We start from the raw sequence: 20,276 nt of genomic DNA on the forward strand, positions 1-20,276 counted from the left end.
GGTAAATAATTCCAGCTCGACTATCGGACCCATAGATATTTTAACGACAGGAGTAACGACAAGGTTACAGCGGGAGCAGCAACAAAAGACTCAAGAAAATCCTCAGAACAGTTCGGCATCGGCTACATCTACATCTACAACGAGCACCACAGTCACATCAAGTGTATCATCAACAACTGTTGCGACCACGACAGTGACGACGACGACGACTCCTTTGAGCTCGATATCGTCGGGTGTTAGTGTAGCGACGGATTCTGTAACGGCATCAACGACAACGACAACGACATCAGTCCTGAACACCACCGCGACGTCGAGTGTCTCGACGACGTCGACGACGTCCAGCATGAAGGATTCCAGGGAGGCGAGCAAGGAAAATAAGGAGAACAAAGTCGATTCAAAGGAATCTCATCTTATAAAGGAGCCGAAAGAAGAACCAGCGGAAACGGCGTCGGGGAAGGACATTAAAGTAATGTACGTGTAACTTTTTTTTTTTCATATACATCTTAATTTAAAAATTATTCGTAAAAATTATTCGACAATGTCTCTTACACAATCCATTGAATTGATTGAAATTTCATATTTAGAAGCTACGTATATATAATTAATTATACGATGATGAGATTTCGAAACGAATGAGTTGGTATATCGAATACATTAGTACGATAGAACGTTTTTTAAAGTGCACAAATACGATTGAATATTGATCAACTGAATATTGTCACACGCGTATTGCGTCCTTTAACTTTTATTTTATTTTTATTCCCCCGAGCGTTTACAGATATTAATTATTTTTAACACGCGAATAAGAAATAAAAAATCTACGCGGCTCATTTTGTGCGAAACGCGCATACCAATTGGTCCCGATTCTGATCTATATAAAAGCGTGTACGCGGACTGATTGAATGAACCGTATCCATCGGCCGGAAGATATTCATTCTGCAAACATACCTCCCTCCAACGAACCAATCTCAATATTGTCCACGGTGGTGGAGGCGACCCGCGAATACCCATTTAACGATTACAATACGCCGCTCGTCGGCGCACGGATATTACAAAAACGCGCGGAAAAAAAGGAACTTAATCTGCTTTTTTCTTTTTTTTTTTTTTTTTTTTTTTTAACAACGCTATACTAATAGAAATAAGTTTTACTTATCAACGATGATTGTGTGATAGTCGAATGGAGGAATAAATCATTGAAAGAGAAAAGCGATTTTGCGGGGATGATGGGGATACGCCAGGAGAAACGGGGCGGGTGAGACTCGACGGTGGAGGCAGTCTGAGAATGGTGGGGTAGGGGAGATCAATTATTAGCAGATTGTAATGCTAATCAATGGTTACCGGTTAGTGGATTATGTTTACGTAGGCTCTCATCACCGTAATTGACTCAATCGTTGGAAATGTGATTCTGTCCAATGAAAATTACGAGTATTGAATTCCTTGCTATTTCTTAAGGCATAGATATTAAACGTATCAAAAATTTTATCGAAAAAAAAAAGAACTTAGTTTTTTTTATTGGTTGCAATACCTCATGTTTTATTTTTTGAAAAATAGAGATATGATTGAAACAGGATGTTCAATGGATTGTCGTTTAACACGAGCGCGCGCAAAGTTTACATTTATATTTCATGCGGTTTGTATTTATTTAAGCAAATTCAATTTATGTGCATCGATATTGTTGCAGAATGGAAGGGAAAGGCGCGCTATCATCGTCCACGTCTTCATTGAACAATGCGACGAACGTTTCGACCATTCAGTCAGACTTTAAGGAATCCAGTAAAAAGAAGCCGGGTTGCAGGGATACGAGCAACAGTGGTGCTAATGTGGCAGCTAGTGGTAGAATGAAAGACAAAAAGAAAGAAAATCACACTCCTATGGAAACTAGTGACGAGGAGGCTCCGTCGATCGACGTCATTGGTAAGTACAAGAACCGTATCTTTGAAACAAAGCCTCTAAATATTGCATGCAATATTCTTTATTAATATATGTTCATTGTTTTTGCACTTTAATTGATGTTGAAATCATTTTTACTCGCTGATCACCATTTTTTTTTAATGAAACAATATAAAATGATACTATACCATATATCTAATTAATATTTTCGTTCGATATTAATTAGATTTTTTTCGAATTCGAAGTCTTAATCCAAATAATTTGATAATATGTACTTTCCGAATACATGCATTAATACGTGGTTACAATTTGCTCACTTTATCTTATACAATGAACATATTACGAATTATGGACTAATAACGTTAAAATATCCAAGTTACTCGATCGAACTCAATCATTTATCTAAATTATACTATTTGTCTCCAAAGATTAATTTAATATATTCGAAATAATATATCTTTAATTATCATATTCGTTCAATGATTGATATGTTTCCGGAAGAGCATTAATTTTATTAAGTCTTTTGCGTAATGGAAGCGGTAGGTATTTAATAATATTAGAAGAAACCATGCGCGCGCGCGTCATTACATTCGGATATTAGTCTGAATTAATTATATTAATTTTTTTATAATAATTACAATTGAGCGATCTACGGCCGACGGCATGTCTAGGCCAGGTTATTTTGCACTTTTTCGTCCTTTCTTCCGTGGTAGGATTTTGGATTATTCTAACGTGTTGTAGCACTTGAAGTCACTCGATACTATATAACATTAGCATTAGTGGACTACATTGAATTTAGAAAATCAATTGATTTTCCGATACATTATTGAAGCATGCAGAATTTGTCTACAGCAAACTTAATTTTTTTTTTTTTTTTTACATTAGACGAATAAAATATAGAAATAACGTTTAGTTTGCGTTTAATTTGAAATTTAAAATTGTTGAAGTACAACTATACGAGCAGTTTTATTTTACATTGAGAAACTAGCACTCCTATTTATTTTTTATTTATTACCGTAGCTATTCTTATAATTAAATCGTTATACGTCTTGAAGATTTTATTACATCATTACGTAGCTACATCGTAAGCTTTTATCTTAAATTTTTTTTTTTTTTTTTGTACAGTTTTGCTGGTACACGTGTACCATTGTAAAAGTGTAACGATAAAAAATATACATAAAAAGAAAAACGCAATTACGTGCTATCTATTAAACATAAATTAGCAGTATATTTAAATCTTTCAGTATGTAGGACATTGTCTTTTAATAATTTATACATTTCCGAGATGAGACGAGAACAAGCTTTTAATTGTAAACGTTGAACGTAACACTCCGCATATTATATTCTACGATATTTCAATTTAATTTGCCGAACTATTTTATCGGATAACTAAGTATTCAACACACGCAAATATCAATACTTTGCGTTTCATCTGTGGTGGTATCTTTATCTTCCTCTAAAGCTTCAGATCTTCTCTTTGCTTTCCGCGGATGCTCAGGCTGCAAATAGTTGAGGGAGGAACCTGAAAATGTCAGAGTTACACGTTAGAATAAAGCGTTACGTTTTTTTTTTATATTTTTCTTTTTATTTTTTGGAAAAAAATTAGCGGCGCGATTTCGATACATACGTCGCAGGGAGAAAGAGAACGTCTCTTCGTTTCACGGAGCATCCTGGGTGGACGACGTGTCTGCGTCGCGACTCGACGCGTTCGTTCCGTCCGCGGCAGCTTGTCTTTCCTCGTCGTTCGCATGGCAGAGCTTCCGGTGCTTGTGTACGAAGTAATAACTGGGAAACTTGCAGCCGCAAATCTTGCATGGATAATACTGCACGTTTAGGTCCAGCAGTTTGACCTCCCGCCGGTTACCGCGCACGGCGTCTTGCCGAGAGCCGTGATTAACGTTATCGCGACCGCTTCTGTCCTCGTCGCCGGCGCCGGCGCCGGCGCCGGTGCCGGTCGCTTCGTTGATCCTCGTCGGCAGCAAATGCCGCTTAGCGTGCTTCCTATAGCAGTACTGCGACTTGAAGGTATGCTTGCAGTAGTCACAGGTGTAACAGCCGCCGTTGTTGCTGTTGCTGCTCCCGTCGTTGCTAGACTCGTTAGGGCTGCGCGTCTGGCCGCCTCCTCGCGGTGCCGGACCACCGTTCTCGTCGTTCTCGCTCGACAGATCCTCGCCCTCCGTTAGCTGACAATTCCTCGGCGACGCGCGGGCCGCTGAACTGTACAGTCCTTGCGACGTCGCCGCCGCCGAGTAGTTTTCGTTCAAGACGCGGTGGAAGCGCACCGGTCCATCGCAGCACGCGATGTCGTACACTACGGAGAAGACGGCACCCGCGGTGGTAGAAGTCTCCCTCGCGGTTGGGACTCGGTTCCTGCGCCGGGACGAGCGCGGTCGGTCGTGCTCCGACGTCGCGATCGCGTCCCCGTTATTGCTGCCCTCGCCGTTGCGATTCGGTGCCCTGCTGTCGGTGGACGTTGCGACACTCGGTTTCCGTGAATGATCGTTAGATAATCTGGTGGAACGATCCTCGATCTCTTCTCTTCGATGGGCCTCGCGCTCCGTCGCTCTGTCGCCGGAATGATGTACGGGCGAGTGCGTACGCGACACGGAGGACGGGGTCGGTGAAATCGAACGCGACGGCGAAGGTACTCTTGCCACGGAATTCGCCGTGCTGCTCGTTACGGCGAACGCGGTGAACGCGGCCGCGGCTGCGGCCACAAACGGCAGGGTAGACACGGTAGAGACGATCTCCGGCGTTTTCGATCTGCCGGAGCTCAGCCTCGGACGCTTGTGATGCGCGCTTGGCGAGGACCGTGGTGACTTCGGCACTTCGCCAGCGCTGCAAACAATATATATATATATTTTTTTTAAATTAATCTCGATATCTCCGAGCAGGAAGAATTTTTTAAAAACTTTTCAAGAGAAATAACTTAAATTTATTATTATACTTTTTTTTATTTAATTTAATCGCGTTATCATAGCTTAAAAAAAAAAGAGTCGAAATCGCAGCTCCGCTAAAAGCACATTGCGAACCTATAACGCGCGCATTGTTCCTGCTTCTCTCTTGGCGCGACGACGCTGATCCCGGGCGGTACGGTCGGTTGCATCAGGGATTGCATCGACGGCGGCAGGTGGGACATCGCGCTTGGTGCCGGGGCGGTTGGCGGGTACGCGAGCGGGGTTGTTGGTGGCCAGCAAAGTGGTGGTCCCACGACCAGTCTACTCGGTATAGGTCGCAGAATGCTGCCGGAGGTCCCAGGCGGCGACCCGGTCGACGTGGACGTAGGCATCGGCGGCGTAGGCAAAGGCGGCGGCGCTCGCAGCCTCAATAGCGCGGCTCTGCATTGTTCCAACGCGCCGGGCATGTGTAACAAGTGCGTTGCCAGTAGCACACTGTAAACGTTGTCCAGTGTTACCTCCAATCGTCCGGTGTACATATAGTTGAGCAGGGGCGCGAACGCTTCTCCACCTGAGTCGCATTAGGAATTAGATCGCGTTAGACGCGAGTAGATGGGTCTTCCTCAGCTTTTGTTCGATCGTTTGGTGAAATAAAAAAGAAAGTCGCGTGGCTTTTTTATCTCGTGAATACTTATTGATATTAGAATTATTATTAAACGTTATATCGCGGAATACTTGGTACCTGAAATTCGCAAGTGATAAATCAAAGCGGGATACGTATTGCTTTTGAAAAACTGCAATATTTATTGATATGTTTAGCGAATCGAATTATTTTATTAGAAAATGTTTGCGAACGAGCGGCAACCGCTTTTATTTGCAAACACTACAAAAATGGGCTTATGCCACTTGTGAACCGGTCGGTTCAATTATTGGATTGGATTGGGTTAGATTGAATTGGGCGACTATTGGAAAATCCCAATGAAAGATTGCATGTAACAATGGCACACTGCGTGACCGTTGAAAGATTATAAATAATTTTCATCTTGCTGTTGGTTTATTGTAATTATTCGAAAGTAAATTAGAAAATTTTTGTTCAATTAATAATTAACTTTTTAAACAACGACAATTTATCTCAAACGAATTTCCTTTCTCGAGAATAGATTCAAAACGAAAACCAAAAAAATATATCGTCGAGTTCGATTTGCAAGTAAAGTGTATCGTTCCTGGTCTTTATTTTTTTAATCTATATTTACCGATGGACGAAACCGACACGGAAGTGACCGGTCGCTGCGATTGTCCGCTGGTCGCCGTGACGGCGACGGTCGCGCATGCTGGGTCGAAGGGCGAGCTCGCCGACGACGTCGTCGTCGCGCTCGCAAGCAGAGCCTTCAGGTATCCACTGTGGGCCGCTAATACGCCCTTGTGCGCGACAAACTGGTGCTCGCCCTCGTTACCAACTCGCACCACCGTGTCGGGGGGCGAGAACGTGTCCTGAAGGCAAGGGTAGCTGGTGCCAGTGGCACCACCGAACCACGCTCTGTATAAACCATACATCGCTCAACCCTTTGGTAAACCCAGTTCACTTGTCCACTGACTAAGATTTCCGAGTAAAAAATCCTCCCAGAGATTTTTCACAAATGCGCGTGAAGAGGGATGTAGATAGATCGAGGTCTTGCCATTATTATCTCTTAAAATACAAACAGGGTCCAAGTTTTTTTTAATATATTTTTGTCACAATCTCTGTTGAGCACTCCACCGCTTTCTAAGCTTCAACAAATCGAGCTCGAGCGTTTTGCAGATCAAATTCGTTGAAAATCGTGTCGCGACGATTCAGACGCTACCAAGAGGTTTCTCTCGCGCGAGATCGACGTGTGTTCGGGTCGGTCGGGATACCGGGGTCTTGCTCGATTCGACGCGATACCGTTCTCGCAAAGGCTCTCGTCGCGGGCCGATCTCGTGGCTCTTCGTGATTTGAACGCCGGAACGCCGGCTGGCGGGCGCACCATCGTCGCACTGTTTATCAGCTGCGCGTAGACGCGCTCTGCTTTTTCGGGCCGAGGGTGTTCTACCTCCTACATCGCGCCGCGTAGGGTTGGCTCACCCCCGCTCGGAGCGACCTAGAACCGCCCCCGACGAGCGCAGATTGGCGGCGTACGTCACAATCGCGGTTGAGTTGCACCTGCGCCCGAAGAATCTGTCTTCTTCTCCGTGATACCGCAGGATGCGTTCCTGATCGTGCCCTCGTTTCGCACACGAGAGACGCGAGGAATTCGCAGCCTTTGGAAGATCCGATCACATCTCGCTGGGAGAAATAATAGTAATTAATTTTTCACAAATTAACGTCAATCATTCTACGATTAATTTTCTCTCGAGGCCGAGAATTATGTAACAGTTTTGCAGATATACCGCGAACCTCCTGCGCACTTGATTGAAATTCCTTGCATCAAAAAAAAAAAATAAAAAAACGAGACCTTACCACGTTTGCGATCCATAGTAGCGTGCAAAGACGTAGCGGCAGGATGTAAAACACTTTCGTTATCACGAACGATAAGCAGATAACGTATCGCGATATGCGTAATCGTACCAATTCGGGTGCAACCGTACCATTATGTCACGTTATAATTACGAAGCTCGGGATAATGATACGGTTAACGCTACGTGCTGAAAATCGTACGGGGATCTTGAAACCTGGATTACCACCATTTCTCGTCAATGTTGCGCGGGGGAATATCGATTGATTGAATGTTAATGGATATTAATAAGAATATTAGGATATTAATAATTGTATGATTATTAATTGATTACATACGAAGATGATATTGGAAGAATAACCCGCGACGGTCGAGATACTATATTCGAAATATTACATCGTCCGGATAATCAATGCTGGTTAAATCTTCCGATTTTTGATCGGCGAAACACTCGGCGGTTTGTTGACCTTTCTTGAATTAAAAATGAGTAAAAAATCAGAAATTCTTTGCAGTAAAAGAAAAAAAAAAAAAAATTAAAGTCGCGATCTATCGAGCAGTAATCAGACTTTGCGACGCAAAAAATACGAGAATAAAATTACCCTCGCGAGAACTGGCGTTGCAATTGCGACGATAAACGCCTACCTTCGTTGTCGGCTTCAAATGAGACGTTAAACGCGACGTAGTGCAGACGCGAGTGATAGGAAAAGACGCATAAAGGGAAGAGGAGAAAAGAAGCGTCTTTCGAGAGCCGACTGGATAATGAGAGGAGAAGAGCGCTCTCGTCTTCCGGAAAAGCGATCTTTTGCCGCGAGATGCGTCTTTTGCCGGTCTTTTCCTTTCTCTCTCTCCTCTCCCATCTTTCTTTCTTTCTCTTTTTCTCTGTCTCTCTTTCCCCTTAGCCTCGGCACCCTCTTGCCCGCGCCTGGCTTGGCCTCTGATGTTTTTCATCAAATTAACTCTCGCAGCATGAGAGAGTACGCGCTTCTCTTCACTCCGCGACGCCGTGTTTGCATAATATCGTTTATAATTCAGCTCGCGCTGAATTCCACTTTATTCCGGAACCACGATCGTTCGCTCCGGCCCTCTTCTTCGTTCTTTCCTCATACACACTCCACCCAGGGAAGGTACCCTGTCTACCTCTCGCGTGCATTGGGTGCTCGGTATCGCCGCGAGACCACCTTTGCTACTCTCCCTATCCTTCATCTTGTCAGCGATTTCGGTTTTCATTTACGAGGAAATTGAACGGCGCATGTTCTTTATTTTTTTTTTTTTATTGTCTGAGAGAACAGAAGTCTATTAACAACTGAATGGCGCAATTATAATCTCCAATGATTAAAATAATTGCTTTTTTTTGGCACATATATAAAATGAGAAAACCGGCTCGTATATTATTGCAAGTATAAAAAATATTACAACCAGAAGACATCGTTCTCTTAATTTAATTTCGCTCGTTATCGATTGTTAATTCGATCGTTAATTTTTCGCGCTCACTCCCGTAGACAAGTCTGATCGCCGTCGGCTAGAATCCATGAGTTCAAAACGGGGACTCGGCGATTACGCGCATTTCCCAGGAGGCCGTCCTCCCAACCAGAGCTAACAGAGGCAGCACCCCTTCGTGCTTTTCCATCCGTCTGGTTAAGTCGTGTCGACTCCCTATCGCAACATCGTCGCGATCAGTGAATATCATCGAGATTGCCGTTACAATAGCAATCAAACAATGTGGAATACAATACCTTTAGAGAAGAAAAGCCCTCCCACGCGAAATGCATTTCTTGCGGATCTATTCCTTCGCGTGAAACTCGTAACGCGAAACATTGATAACAACTAGTAGCATAAATAATGTAAATAATTTTAAACGAGCTACTTAGAAAAATATGATACGGTACGTTCGCTTTGGGATTTTAAAAGATGTATTTTCGTTTAATTGGCTCGTTTGCCATCGTCACTTTAATCGAGAAAATGGGAATTCGTGCGTATAGGGCCCGGGGACTCTCCGCACCGGAAATAATCGAGGGCGGCGGAAGAATACACATCGACGAAGAGGGGAATCCTCGCTCTTGGGATCGTCTCTCGAGGAGACGAAAGAACGCTCGCGGTTTAATGCTTCCAACGTCGGTCGAGACAAGCTAAGCAAACACTTTTCGCGATATTACCAGGCCCTACGCGGACTTACCGCATGTTCTCCACCGCGCTTCCGCGGGAGCTCTCTCGGAGCTTCTCCCGTTCTTGTCTCACCGATTTTCTCATCTCTTTTTTTATTCTCGTGTAATTTTTTTTTTATACAAGAAAGTAAATCGCTATTTCGATTAAATTATTTATTAAACTGCCTTTCGCGTCGTCAGGTCTTGACGATAAATTGATGTTTAGTTTATATTTTGAGTTGCGATTACGTTGTATAATATTGCATTTAAGTAAAAGAACGATCCGTCGCGAAGAAGATTGAGAGAACGGAATTGTTAATATTTATTGTGCCATCCTGTAGCGATATTTTTTTTCAGGATCAATAACTTGATTGCAATGGGCAAATTGAATACCTTTTTTCTGGGAAATATATATTAAATGCATATTTCTCGGAAAAAAATTCTGAAATGTCAAATTTATTTACTCCGCTAAACAAACTTATTTTCAACTGAATAATTTTTTGATCAAATTTTTCCAAGTAACGCACGTACGCGAAGCACGTATGTACGGAAGTCTTTTCTGTTTCCGTAAAACAGATTGATGAAAATACCGCGAGCACGATCTTAACAGAAAATTGTTTGCAGACGAATAAATAAATAAAAATGTTGCTTCCTTTACGAGTGGAGTACGTAACACAAAATTTAAAAATAAATTATTAGCCATCGTAAATTTTAAAATATTAATGTCCATGAAATTAATTTAATATACATTTTCTTTACAATCGCGGAATACTCGAGGCCTTCCTTTCTCTCTTTCTATTTGGAATCGTGCAGCGTTCGGTCCAACGTTAATACAGACCATATAATAGATCAACCACGGAGACACGCGAAAGAGCGATAACTCGATAACACGCAAATAAATAGCGAGGGCTTGCTCCTAGATCACATGCGTCATAATCACGGAGTAGTCATAGCAAATTGCTGGGAAAATTAAATGCCCGGGGATTCGTTCGTCATGCCGGTCAGCGCGGGGGTGGTGGGAGCGATGAGAACCGGGGGTGAAAACCCGCGCGCGCGCACCTGGCACGAGCTAATTAGCGTCTTGATTTACTTAATCCCAATTAATGCCTCCGCTATGCCGTCTCGCTTCCTCCCGCCTTCTCTCTCTCTTTCACCCGCAATGTTCTTGTGTGCATTAGGCAGCAAGCGGGAGCGCTATCGCTCGAATTCGGCACAAGCGGCGCGTTTCCGTTCCGCAAATACCGTCGGATTATCCACGTATGGATACACACGGCACGACTAATGTGCCGAGGCCGTCGGAAACTCCTCCGTACGCGTATCGCGCGTTCACCTGTACGAATTAACGTTACTTAGCGTTATCGACTCATCTCCGCGCGGTTAGTTCCGCGTAATTGCACGATAGGGCAAAGGGGCGCGTTTCCACCATTCAAGACAATAAATTAATAGACGAACCCACAAGATTCGCATGAATTAGAAATAGATTCCCGTTTTATTATATTCGCGTATTATTTTCGTACACCGGAGTATTAGATTGCTACCGACGAACATACTCGCGAGAATGAATTTCGCAGCGTCGGTACGCGATAGAAGATCGATATCGCGCCGTACCATCGGTGTACTTTACATTGTTCCCGAGGACATTATGGTAGGCTAATCACCGTAATTTAATCAACCGGCGAGATGTTTTAAAGGGTCGCGCGCGGAGGGTAGAAGCACCGGTTTCGTCGTCAACGACGGCGACCCTTTTTCCCGGTTGCTCCCGCTCGTCCACCTAGCAATTGACAGATGTTATTTGCACAAGTAGACCGTGATCCGGTCCGGCTACAGCTCAAGCGCCACCGAAACGCTACAAGCGATTCCATATTTACACGGCCCCGTTCCCCGTCGACGATAATCGCAGGTGGTTCGTCAAAGGAGAGCCGGAATGGACCATTACGTTGGGCAGAGAGATACAAAGATATATTTGCACGTTATTTATTCGATCGCATTCCTCGTTATGCCGCGCAACATTTAGCTGCAGTTTTTAATTACAGGCTCGTTAGCCCCGCGATTTATATTTCTATTGGCGAACGGTGTGCGGGATAGATTTTTGTCCGCGTCGTCGTCGGGAAATTCTGCATCTTTTTAGACGAGCGCGGGGATGGTACCTTTTTAAAGCCGCGATAAGGATGCGCTTCCGGCGGAACGCGTGGCAAATTATTACGGTGAATTTATTGCACGTATTACCGCATCCTCGCAACACATCGGCCGTGGTTTTTGTTAGCCGTTACCCCACAAGCGGGGGTGGCTGGAGTCGCGAAGAATCGCGGCGCGTGTTTGTTTTTAATCATTCTCGCTGGAGCCGGTGCTCCAGGAGAGAAAAAGAGAGAGAGACAGAGAAAGAGAGAGCGTAAATCTCATAAATACATAAATACAAAAATGTCAGCCCGAAGCGAATCCGCGCGGCTGCCGCGGGCGCGCCTCCCTTTTTAGTCCGCCACGTGTTTGCTTTAGACTTCTCCGCTTTTTCTCCTCTGAGCAAATCATGCAGATCGACACGTTCTCTGGAGCCAAACCTCGTGAAGAACGGCGGAGAGGCTTCGCTCTTGCAAAAAGATCTCCCATGTCCGAGTGGAGCTAGCTGTTCGGCTAGAATTTTTGCGTAGGTTAGAAATAATTGCGATCTCGTTGAATGCAACACTTTGATGTTTTTCCTCCGCGGTGAAACATATGGGGAAAAGCTGAACAAGTAAAAAAACTTAAAACTGATCAAAGAATCAAGAGAGAGAGAGAGAGAGAGTCAGTTTCAACGGTTTGCGCGAGGCCGAAATCAAAGAGAATATTTTATTCGAGGGATGTGTGCGGTATCCCCGCGAGAAAACGATGCGAGGATACAAATGTCCTTTCGGGTTTGATTATACATCCACCGGTTTAGTTGACGCTCGCCTAAATCGTCGATCGTAAAAATTGGCTCGTTAATTACGTCAAGTCAATTTTACATGAGGATCTCAAGAACAATTGAATACGCGCGCACGACTAATTATGCAGACTGCACCGCGAGATTGTGAAAAGTAGACGAATTACACGAATAGCATCTTATTAAGGGAGAAAGAGGGAAGCGAAGTGGCGAATTATTCGCGGCATGGCCTTTATGAAATATTCAAATCACCCCGCTTCCATCAGCGAGCTTAATTAACGCGAAAGTAATGTCCCCCGTTCCTCGCAGCCGCATCTTTTTTTCACCAGGTTTATCGTTTGAGCGGCGTTTAACTTTGCCCGCGGTGGTTTTTGTTTCGCTGACACATTTAATTACTCCTCTCGATAAATCATTCAGGTATCTCTGGCTATATAAAAACTGCGGTTATTCCCTCCTCGATATTGGATCTTTAAGATCGCAGGCCGTGGGCCACGGCTGATACGGCCGGAAAGATCGACGCGAACAGCGATCCCATTTCGAACGTAATCTGCTTAAAATGGTGGGTTAATTTGTTTTCACCCAACATTAGCCGGTTGCAATATCGCGTAACTGCCGCACGAGCTTCGTATTGAATGGGCTCTTTGTATAAATTATTCATTACGACGTTTCATCCAGTTTTAACTCTCCTTTACATGCCCGATCCGCTCTCCCGAGATCTCCCCGCGTATTACTTTGAGTATACGGGGAACGGAGCTTTACGAATTATTCCACGTGACATGTGTGTTATCGCATTATATATTCCACAGATATATTCTATTCGCTTTGTACCGTGGGTCGCGCTGTTGATATTACTCTCGCTGAAACGAAGGCACGAAGAAAAATCTCGTTAAAATGCCGAGGAAGTGATTATCGTAAAGAAACGGCACATTTTACACGAAAGTGAAAAATTTGCCCGATGTAAAAATAGAATTTTCTTTTTATTACATTTGTTACAATCTCCCCTCTCTTCCTTTCTCATTAAATATAATTTTTTTTTCTTTTTCTTTTTTTTTTTTTTTCCTGTTGAAATTAGAGACTTTAGAATTCTAAAAATAAATTATGCAATAATAGGAAATATTATTAATGTATTAATAATATATGTGCACCGATTCATGAAGATATTCAAACGTTTTATTAATTAAATAATAATACCGCGCGTATCGAATTTGTGTGTAATCTAAATATTTATGTATCTAAAATAACACGGAATTTACATTGCGCGTTCGAATTTAATTACGTTATTGTTGGCCGTGTAAATGATAGAATGGCGAAAAATCGTGGCGCCGCTGGACACTTGGCGGATCGCTCTTAAACGAAATATCGGCGTCGGGAGTGGCTCGATACCGGCGTGTCCGCGGTACTTGCGAGGGTAACGCAAATGCGCAAAAAATTGCCTCGCAGCATCCTACTTGGTCCAGGGGATTGATCTGTCGATCGCGCCCGCGAGGTTGCAGGGGCGCGCGAATTTACGCGAGAGCGATTTTCTCTCGCTCTCGGGAATACCTGCCAATCAGTGTCGCGAATTCTCACACGGCGCGTTATCCCTCTGTCCGCTCGCCGGCAACTCTTCCAATTCGCGGTACTCGCGCACCCTCCGCTCGCCGGGGCGCGTTGCGCGACGTCACATTGATAATTCCGTGTCAACAATAATCCCGCGTACGATCCGAAAGAGACGCGGTTCGGCGTGACAGGTCACCGGAGAGCAGACGGCCGGCGAATCCGGGGTTTCGCGACTGGACCAATTTCAAGGGAGAAAAAAAAAAAAGGAAGGAAAGAGCGGGAGGAACTGAGGGTGCGCCCGAGAGTACCCACGGTACGCTGAATAATTGACGAGGCGTCGTTTAATTTCCAATTTTTATCCGTATTTTCGGTGAATTAGATTAGCGACGTACGGCTGTGTCCCGATGAAGGCGGCTGTCAAAAATGTTTTTTTTTTTCATCTCTCCGTTCTGGATTTCCAAATCTTCGCAAAGGACAGATTGTATTTCATCAGCGAGGATAAATGGTTTTGACGAGTGTAATGATATTTCGTAAATTTTCACGAATCGCACGGTGAAACGCTGCGACGCAGCATCCTCTCGGTGAAATCCGTCGACCGTGAGCGAGGGTTTTTCTTTCAATTCCCGACCGACGTTATTATTGCGACAGCTCTCATTCTCGGAGATGTATTATTTTGCCGGCGGGATTATTGGGCGATTTACGTGATTTCGCGTCCGGCGATAATTATGGGCGCGGGTAAATTTACGTGGTTTCTGCGCACTTGGGGAAGTGCGGGGCTATCAAAGCGATCTTATTTAGGAGCGAACGATGCCGACGTTTGCGGCAGGCTAAGAACGAAAGTCAGAACTTTTTAATTGGGCGTCCTTAATTAGCCGAGCCCCGAGTAATTATACTGTCTCTCGCTCCGTTTCCGTGCGCCAACCCTCCTCTTCTCCTTCCCTCCTCCCTGTACCCCCTTTACACCCTCGCCGGCTCTGTTCGTGTTTTCACTCGGGTTCCTTCCGTGGCTCGTGATTAACTATATTTACTCAGTTTCATAGCGGATAAACGCGAGTACATTCCCTAAATAGCCGTCAGAAGCCGATTTTCCATCCGCGCGTTTATTGTCCAGCGAAAATTTTCCCATCGCGAGTCGCCGCACGGAATTCTGCACAACGCCGAAGGAGGTGCGGTTTTATTACGTCTCGTTTCGGTGTCTGGTCAGTTGGTCGGCGGGGACCTCATCGAAATTTCATTTCGACTCGCAACGACTCGGAATGGCACACGATCGCGGCCATTATCACGCTCTGCGTGCACGTCGGCGTTTTGTACGCGTTTCGCGTATCGCGCGCCGGACACGCGCGGTACCACCGTGCATTTATATTTCACGGCATGCCGCAGACACGTTGGCGTTGCCGAATCGCGTTCAATAGACCGGTCCCTTTGACGTTTTAGCGACAGTGCGCGTCATATCGCAATTGCCCCGCGATAGGATCTAACACGCGCGGCGGCGGCGGCGGCGGCGGTGGTGGCACATTGCATATGCACCATCTGATACAGGCGCATCGTCGCCTGGTCTCGCTCTGCCGCGCGCTTTTATATTTTATTTGATTTTTATCTGCCGTCCCTCGCGCGGCGTATTAGCGCGCGACACGCGCTCTCGATTCGGAAACGTTTTCCCCGGCTTCAATCGCGCGGGACGATCGGTGGACTTTACCTCGTCATTCGCAAGTAAAAAAAAAAAAGAAAGATCCTTTTGCAGCCGCAATTTCGCAAATTTAGTCTCGTCAGGAATTATTTTTCGCATCTGTCGTCTATCTTTTTATTTTTTAGAAAAGGCTGATTCTTTTACATTTTTTTTTTTTTTTTTTTTTTTTAGATGGAAACTACGGAATTTCGCTACTTAATTAAAAAAATTTTTATTTTACTTTTTAATTAATTACACGGGTCTTTTTATGATTTTAGAGGGTGGCAGGCAGATAGGACCTCACGCTTGCACGGTGTGCCAAAGCGTCGTCGAAGGGAGCGCGCACAGCCGCGCGTTACCGCGTAGCCAAGCGTCGCAGTACGGTTTGCGAGAAGACCAAGTTCCACCTGGTGCGAGGGTCTGCAACTCCTGCCGCTGTAAGGCCGTCCGAGGACGATACACCGCTTGTCCGTTGCCGGGCTGTCCGAATCTGAGCAGCTCCAAGTCGAGAGTGAAGCGGCTTAGAGCATTACCCTCTAAATGGCTCGACCTGCCGCCAGAAATTCGGGAACCAATCGCTCAAGAATTTCGTGAGTATTTTCTTATTCCATATTTTTAGAATTTATTTTTATGCAAGTGGGTATGTAAGAAATTAATCTAGATTAAATTATATATAATTTCGTAAGTCTAAGCTGCTCCGTTTATTTTAGAAATACCAAACAGTGCGACGAAATGCTGTTCGGCCTGCTTCAGCCGTATATCGCGCCGCTTGGCGCCGCATCTCGCCGGCGGCACCGAAGTGTCCGAGGATGGTACCGATGCATTATCCCGTCAATGGACAGATGAGGAACTCGAACAACTTCGCAGGGCACTCCGGGAACATGGCACCAATTGGCCAAAGGTTTCCGAACAGATACCCGGCAAGACGAATCATCAATGCAAAAATTATTATTTTGCGTACCGAAAGAAACTGAGTCTCGATCAGGTGGTAGCAGAGTATTACGCTTCAATGGGTGAGGAACGAAGACCGTGTCTAACCGATGAAGAAGAAAGCGGTAGTAGTACCAGCAGTTGCGACGAGCTAGCTGTAAGTTTTTAGTTTTTTATTTTAAAAAATGATTTAATTTAAACGTACATATTAATACTGTTTAAAATAAGAATTTAGTTATTTAAAAGAAAATTGTTCATTTTTTTACGCGTAAGGAGATAGATAATATTTCGTTAAAGTTAACACGAATAACTTAAAATTTTTTGCGTATCGTAATCTTATACTATATTTTTTTTTTTAGGTTCACGATTCAAGTGACACAGCTAGTGCGGGAAGCCCAGCCACAACTATGACAAGTAATAACGCTGCGTCGAGTGGTACTACGGGGACATCGTCGTTGCCGATGTCTTTTCAACGTTCCACTGAGCAGAAACTTAACGAAAAACTCTCGGATATAGCCGTGGTATCACTTGTACCACCTGGATCGTCTCATCAGTCTTCCAGTAGTGGTACTGCTACGGCAACCTCTGGTAGCAGAGAAGATTACGATAGTTCTGCCACGGTAAGATAAAGTTCTTAAGCATTTTTTTTACTATTATCTAAAAATAATGAGATAAAATTTAAAAGCAAAATGTAAAATAATATTTTCACAAGATAGGACCGTCTGATAGAGGTGCACTAATTGTTTCAGGAGACAGCGGACGAAGGTCAGGGAGGTGCTGATTTAGATAATGGCAGCGTTGTGGTAACTCTAACAAGTTCTAATAGCAACGCGACATCGTTGCAACAACAGAATCAGCAGCAAAGCCAACATTCACAACCACCGCCAATTGTTCATTCGCCCCCTTCGACAACGAGCAATTCTAACCCGCTCACGGTTAAGGATCTCATGCTTGGAGTCATCGAAATGCAACTAAAACGTACTCCCAACAGTCCAGCTGATGGCGGTGGTTCGTCGGCACCTAATAGTAGTTCTGGCACTCCGACGATATCTAGTATTTTGAAGACCGACCATCGTAATGACATAACATATGTCCGTGGTTACAAGTCGTCGTCAAATATGGCAAACACCACGTTATCTAATAGAGATACAAATCTTGCAACGCTCTCTGTTGTCTCAGGACCTCATCATTCTCATCGTTCGGCTCCCAGTCCTCAACAAATTGGTATATTTATTAATATTATATCTAAAATTTTTTTTTTATTCTTTTGAAATAATAATTTTATTAAATTTATTTACGTGTTTTATAGTAAACGGGCACTTTCGGAAGTAGGTAGAATTTATCGAGATAAAAAGAAAAATGTAAACCGGCATAGAACTTTTTTTTTGTCTCGATAATTTCTACCTACTCCCGAAAAAGTGTTCGTTTATTAATTAATTAAAAAGATCAAATAAATTGACGATATATATATATTTTTTTTTTAGGTCAAATGCAAGCTACCATTACTCCTTGTCCACCAGCTGTGCCGAGTAGTCAAACTTCTTCGGATCTATTACCTAAGGAAGGTCTGGTCGTAATGCAAGTGCAACAAGCGCTTCGAGAAACAGAAGGAACGTTAGATTTGAGTATCAAAAAGCCAAGAATACAACAAGATTACAATCATTCGATGCAACTTCATAAACCACTGTCAACGCTAACAGTCTATCGACCCGACCCACTGCCGACCTCGTATTACCCACCTCGCGCGCCTCATCCCGAGCAAGGACGTGGTGCGAAAAGTCCATTGATTTATGCTTCGTCACCGCGACCGCAAGCATCCATTACACCTAAGATGAATAAAGTCACCGTACCACCGCCTCATCCCAAGCTGTCTCCAAAGTTAAGCATGAACACACCAGGTCATAAGGGCGGTTCTATCACGCATGGTACACCTGTATCCACGGCGCGATACGAAGGTTTGTTGCGACAAATAACACCACCCGGTAATCCGACAGTTACTGGTGCTGCTCCGAATGCTAACGAACGAGGTGGCGGTGCCGGTGCTGTCAATGCTGGCTCTGCAGTCTCGGGAGGACCGAAAGATACAGGCGGTTCGATCACTCAAGGTACACCGGTGCTTCCATTCGCAGTTGACAAACGCGAATATACACCGATATACGATTATCATCGTACTATTCGGCATTCTCCTGTCACGGGCGGTGGTAATGTTCCGCCGCCACCACCGCCGGGACAAGGTCCTACAAATCAAGCAGCGTCGCCGGCCGTAGTAGTGAGTCACGGCGGTAATCAATACAATTCTTATTCTGCTTCTGGACGACCGCCACCTAGCTATTCCATGGATCCGCAATTATCCAGCCGACAGATTATTATAAACGATTACATCACGAGTCAACAGATGCACGCACGTGCTCGTGGCAGTAGCGCTGGTACATCTGTTACTGCTGAGACAACCGGCAAAAGCGAACCGCCGCCACCACCATCGTCTACTCTTTATTATACCAGCACGCCTCCGCCGTCTCAGACACATACGCAACCACGGCAAGGTGTTATTCAGAGGCATAATCCACAGAAACAAATGCACTATCCACCACCACCTCCTGGCTTAGAAGCTTTCTCCAGTTTAGTTGATGTGGCAGTACAGCAACCCAGTCTTCCGGTACCACATTCGCATGGTCATCCTGCTGCTTCCAGTAGTGGTGGCCACGAGGGACTCGGCAAGACAATGGCAGATCGCTTGTTAGCTGATCGGTATGACAATAACCGAGCATTTCGTGAGCAAGAAATGCGGCTACAAGAACATCGCATGGCCGCAATGCAAGCGGAACATAGATTAGCAGTGGCAGCTGCGGCGGCGCAGCATCAACGCGACCGAGATAGAGAACGCGATCTCGTTCATCTACGGGAAAAGGAGGAACAGCGTTTGCATCGTGAAAAAGAATTGCAGCATTTGGAGCATCGCCTTGCGATACAGCAACAACATCACCAACAACGTGAAAAAGATCTCCAACAACAAGAACATCGTCTCGTTCAACGAGAAAAAGACATACATGCCGAGAATGTTCGTTTGTCTATACAACAAGTTCGGGAAAAAGATATCCAACACGAACATCGGCTTAGCGTACATCAACAGCGGGAAAAGGAAATACATCAGCAAATGGTAGCAGCTGCCGCGCAACGCGAGAAAGAACATGAACACCGCATGGCTGTACAGCAGCAACGCGAGAAAGAAATTCAACAGCAGGAGCGACTCGCCATTCAACAGCAACGCGAAAAGGAACATGCCGAGCATCGTCTCGCTGTGCAACAAGCACATCGCGAACGAGATTTAGCGCATCTCCATCAACAACAGCAGCAACAGCAGCAGATCCAACAACATATTCACCAACAACAACGAATGGAGGCCGAGAGAAGACACATTGCACATTTATACAGAGATCAACAGCAACAGCAAATTGATAGAGACTCTTCGAGATTATTAAGCAGCGGATTTTCACAGTCCTCCAGATTGCAGCAATCTCAACAATCTCAACAACAGCAACAGCAATCGTCGTCGTCATCGCGACAAAGTCAATCCTCTAATCAGCCAAACGAGCCAACTCTCACAGCCGCCAGTCTTATTGACGCTATTATCACTCACCAAATCAATCAAAGTGTCGAAAATGCCAGTGGAAGCGGATCCTCAGCGAATCAGCCAGCACGTGCTGGCGATCGTCTTTTTCAGGTAATTAAATATATTCATATTTTTTAATGCACTTTGCGATGCGTTCTATTTTAATAGATTTTGATATTTGCATATAATATCTTCTTTTTCGTAAATTAAATTAAATTATTATATAATTTCGTAAA

At 44.5% G+C, this 20,276-nt stretch overlaps 2 protein-coding genes across 8 annotated transcripts in view; one reads left to right on the forward strand and one right to left on the reverse strand.

The window, feature by feature from the left end:
• Positions 1–20,276, forward strand: part of Smr (nuclear receptor corepressor smrter) — a 73,066-nt gene that overhangs the window by 47,075 nt on the left and 5,715 nt on the right. For 6 of the 7 annotated variants that reach the window (XM_070663125.1, XM_070663124.1, XM_070663128.1 and 3 more), the window contains 7 exons: positions 2–471; positions 1,682–1,914; positions 15,779–16,090; positions 16,211–16,587; positions 16,790–17,050; positions 17,180–17,654; positions 17,915–20,151. In XM_070663125.1, the coding sequence (XP_070519226.1) occupies positions 2–471; positions 1,682–1,914; positions 15,779–16,090; positions 16,211–16,587; positions 16,790–17,050; positions 17,180–17,654; positions 17,915–20,151 (4,365 nt within the window). The remainder of the gene's footprint in view (position 1; positions 472–1,681; positions 1,915–15,778; positions 16,091–16,210; positions 16,588–16,789; positions 17,051–17,179; positions 17,655–17,914; positions 20,152–20,276) is intronic. The other variant, XM_070663126.1, reaches the window with a different exon arrangement.
• LOC139106408 (uncharacterized) lies at positions 2,459–6,611 on the reverse strand. Its single transcript, XM_070663166.1, has 4 exons — positions 6,041–6,611; positions 4,923–5,358; positions 3,518–4,728; positions 2,459–3,412 (listed from the first exon to the last, which is right to left on the reverse strand). Exons 1-3 carry the CDS (start codon positions 6,339–6,341, stop codon positions 3,549–3,551), a joined length of 1,917 nt encoding a protein of 638 aa, XP_070519267.1. The 5' UTR covers positions 6,342–6,611; the 3' UTR covers positions 2,459–3,412; positions 3,518–3,548.

This window comes from Cardiocondyla obscurior, linkage group LG11, assembly GCF_019399895.1.
Source record: "Cardiocondyla obscurior isolate alpha-2009 linkage group LG11, Cobs3.1, whole genome shotgun sequence".
In the NCBI taxonomy this organism is placed as follows: Eukaryota; Metazoa; Arthropoda; class Insecta; order Hymenoptera; family Formicidae; genus Cardiocondyla; species Cardiocondyla obscurior.

Bases quoted from the DNA above. Each gene is read 5' to 3' on its own strand.
- LOC139106408 (XM_070663166.1), bottom strand. From the start codon at position 6,341: ATGTATGGTTTATACAGAGCGTGGTTCGGTGGTGCCACTGGCACCAGC. The intron at 5,359-6,040 runs GTAAATATAGAT...AATGCGACTCAG, and splicing joins CGTGTCGGTTTCGTCCATCG to GTGGAGAAGCGTTCGCGCCC. The intron at 4,729-4,922 runs GTTCGCAATGTG...TATTGTTTGCAG, and splicing joins GAACAATGCGCGCGTTATAG to CGCTGGCGAAGTGCCGAAGT.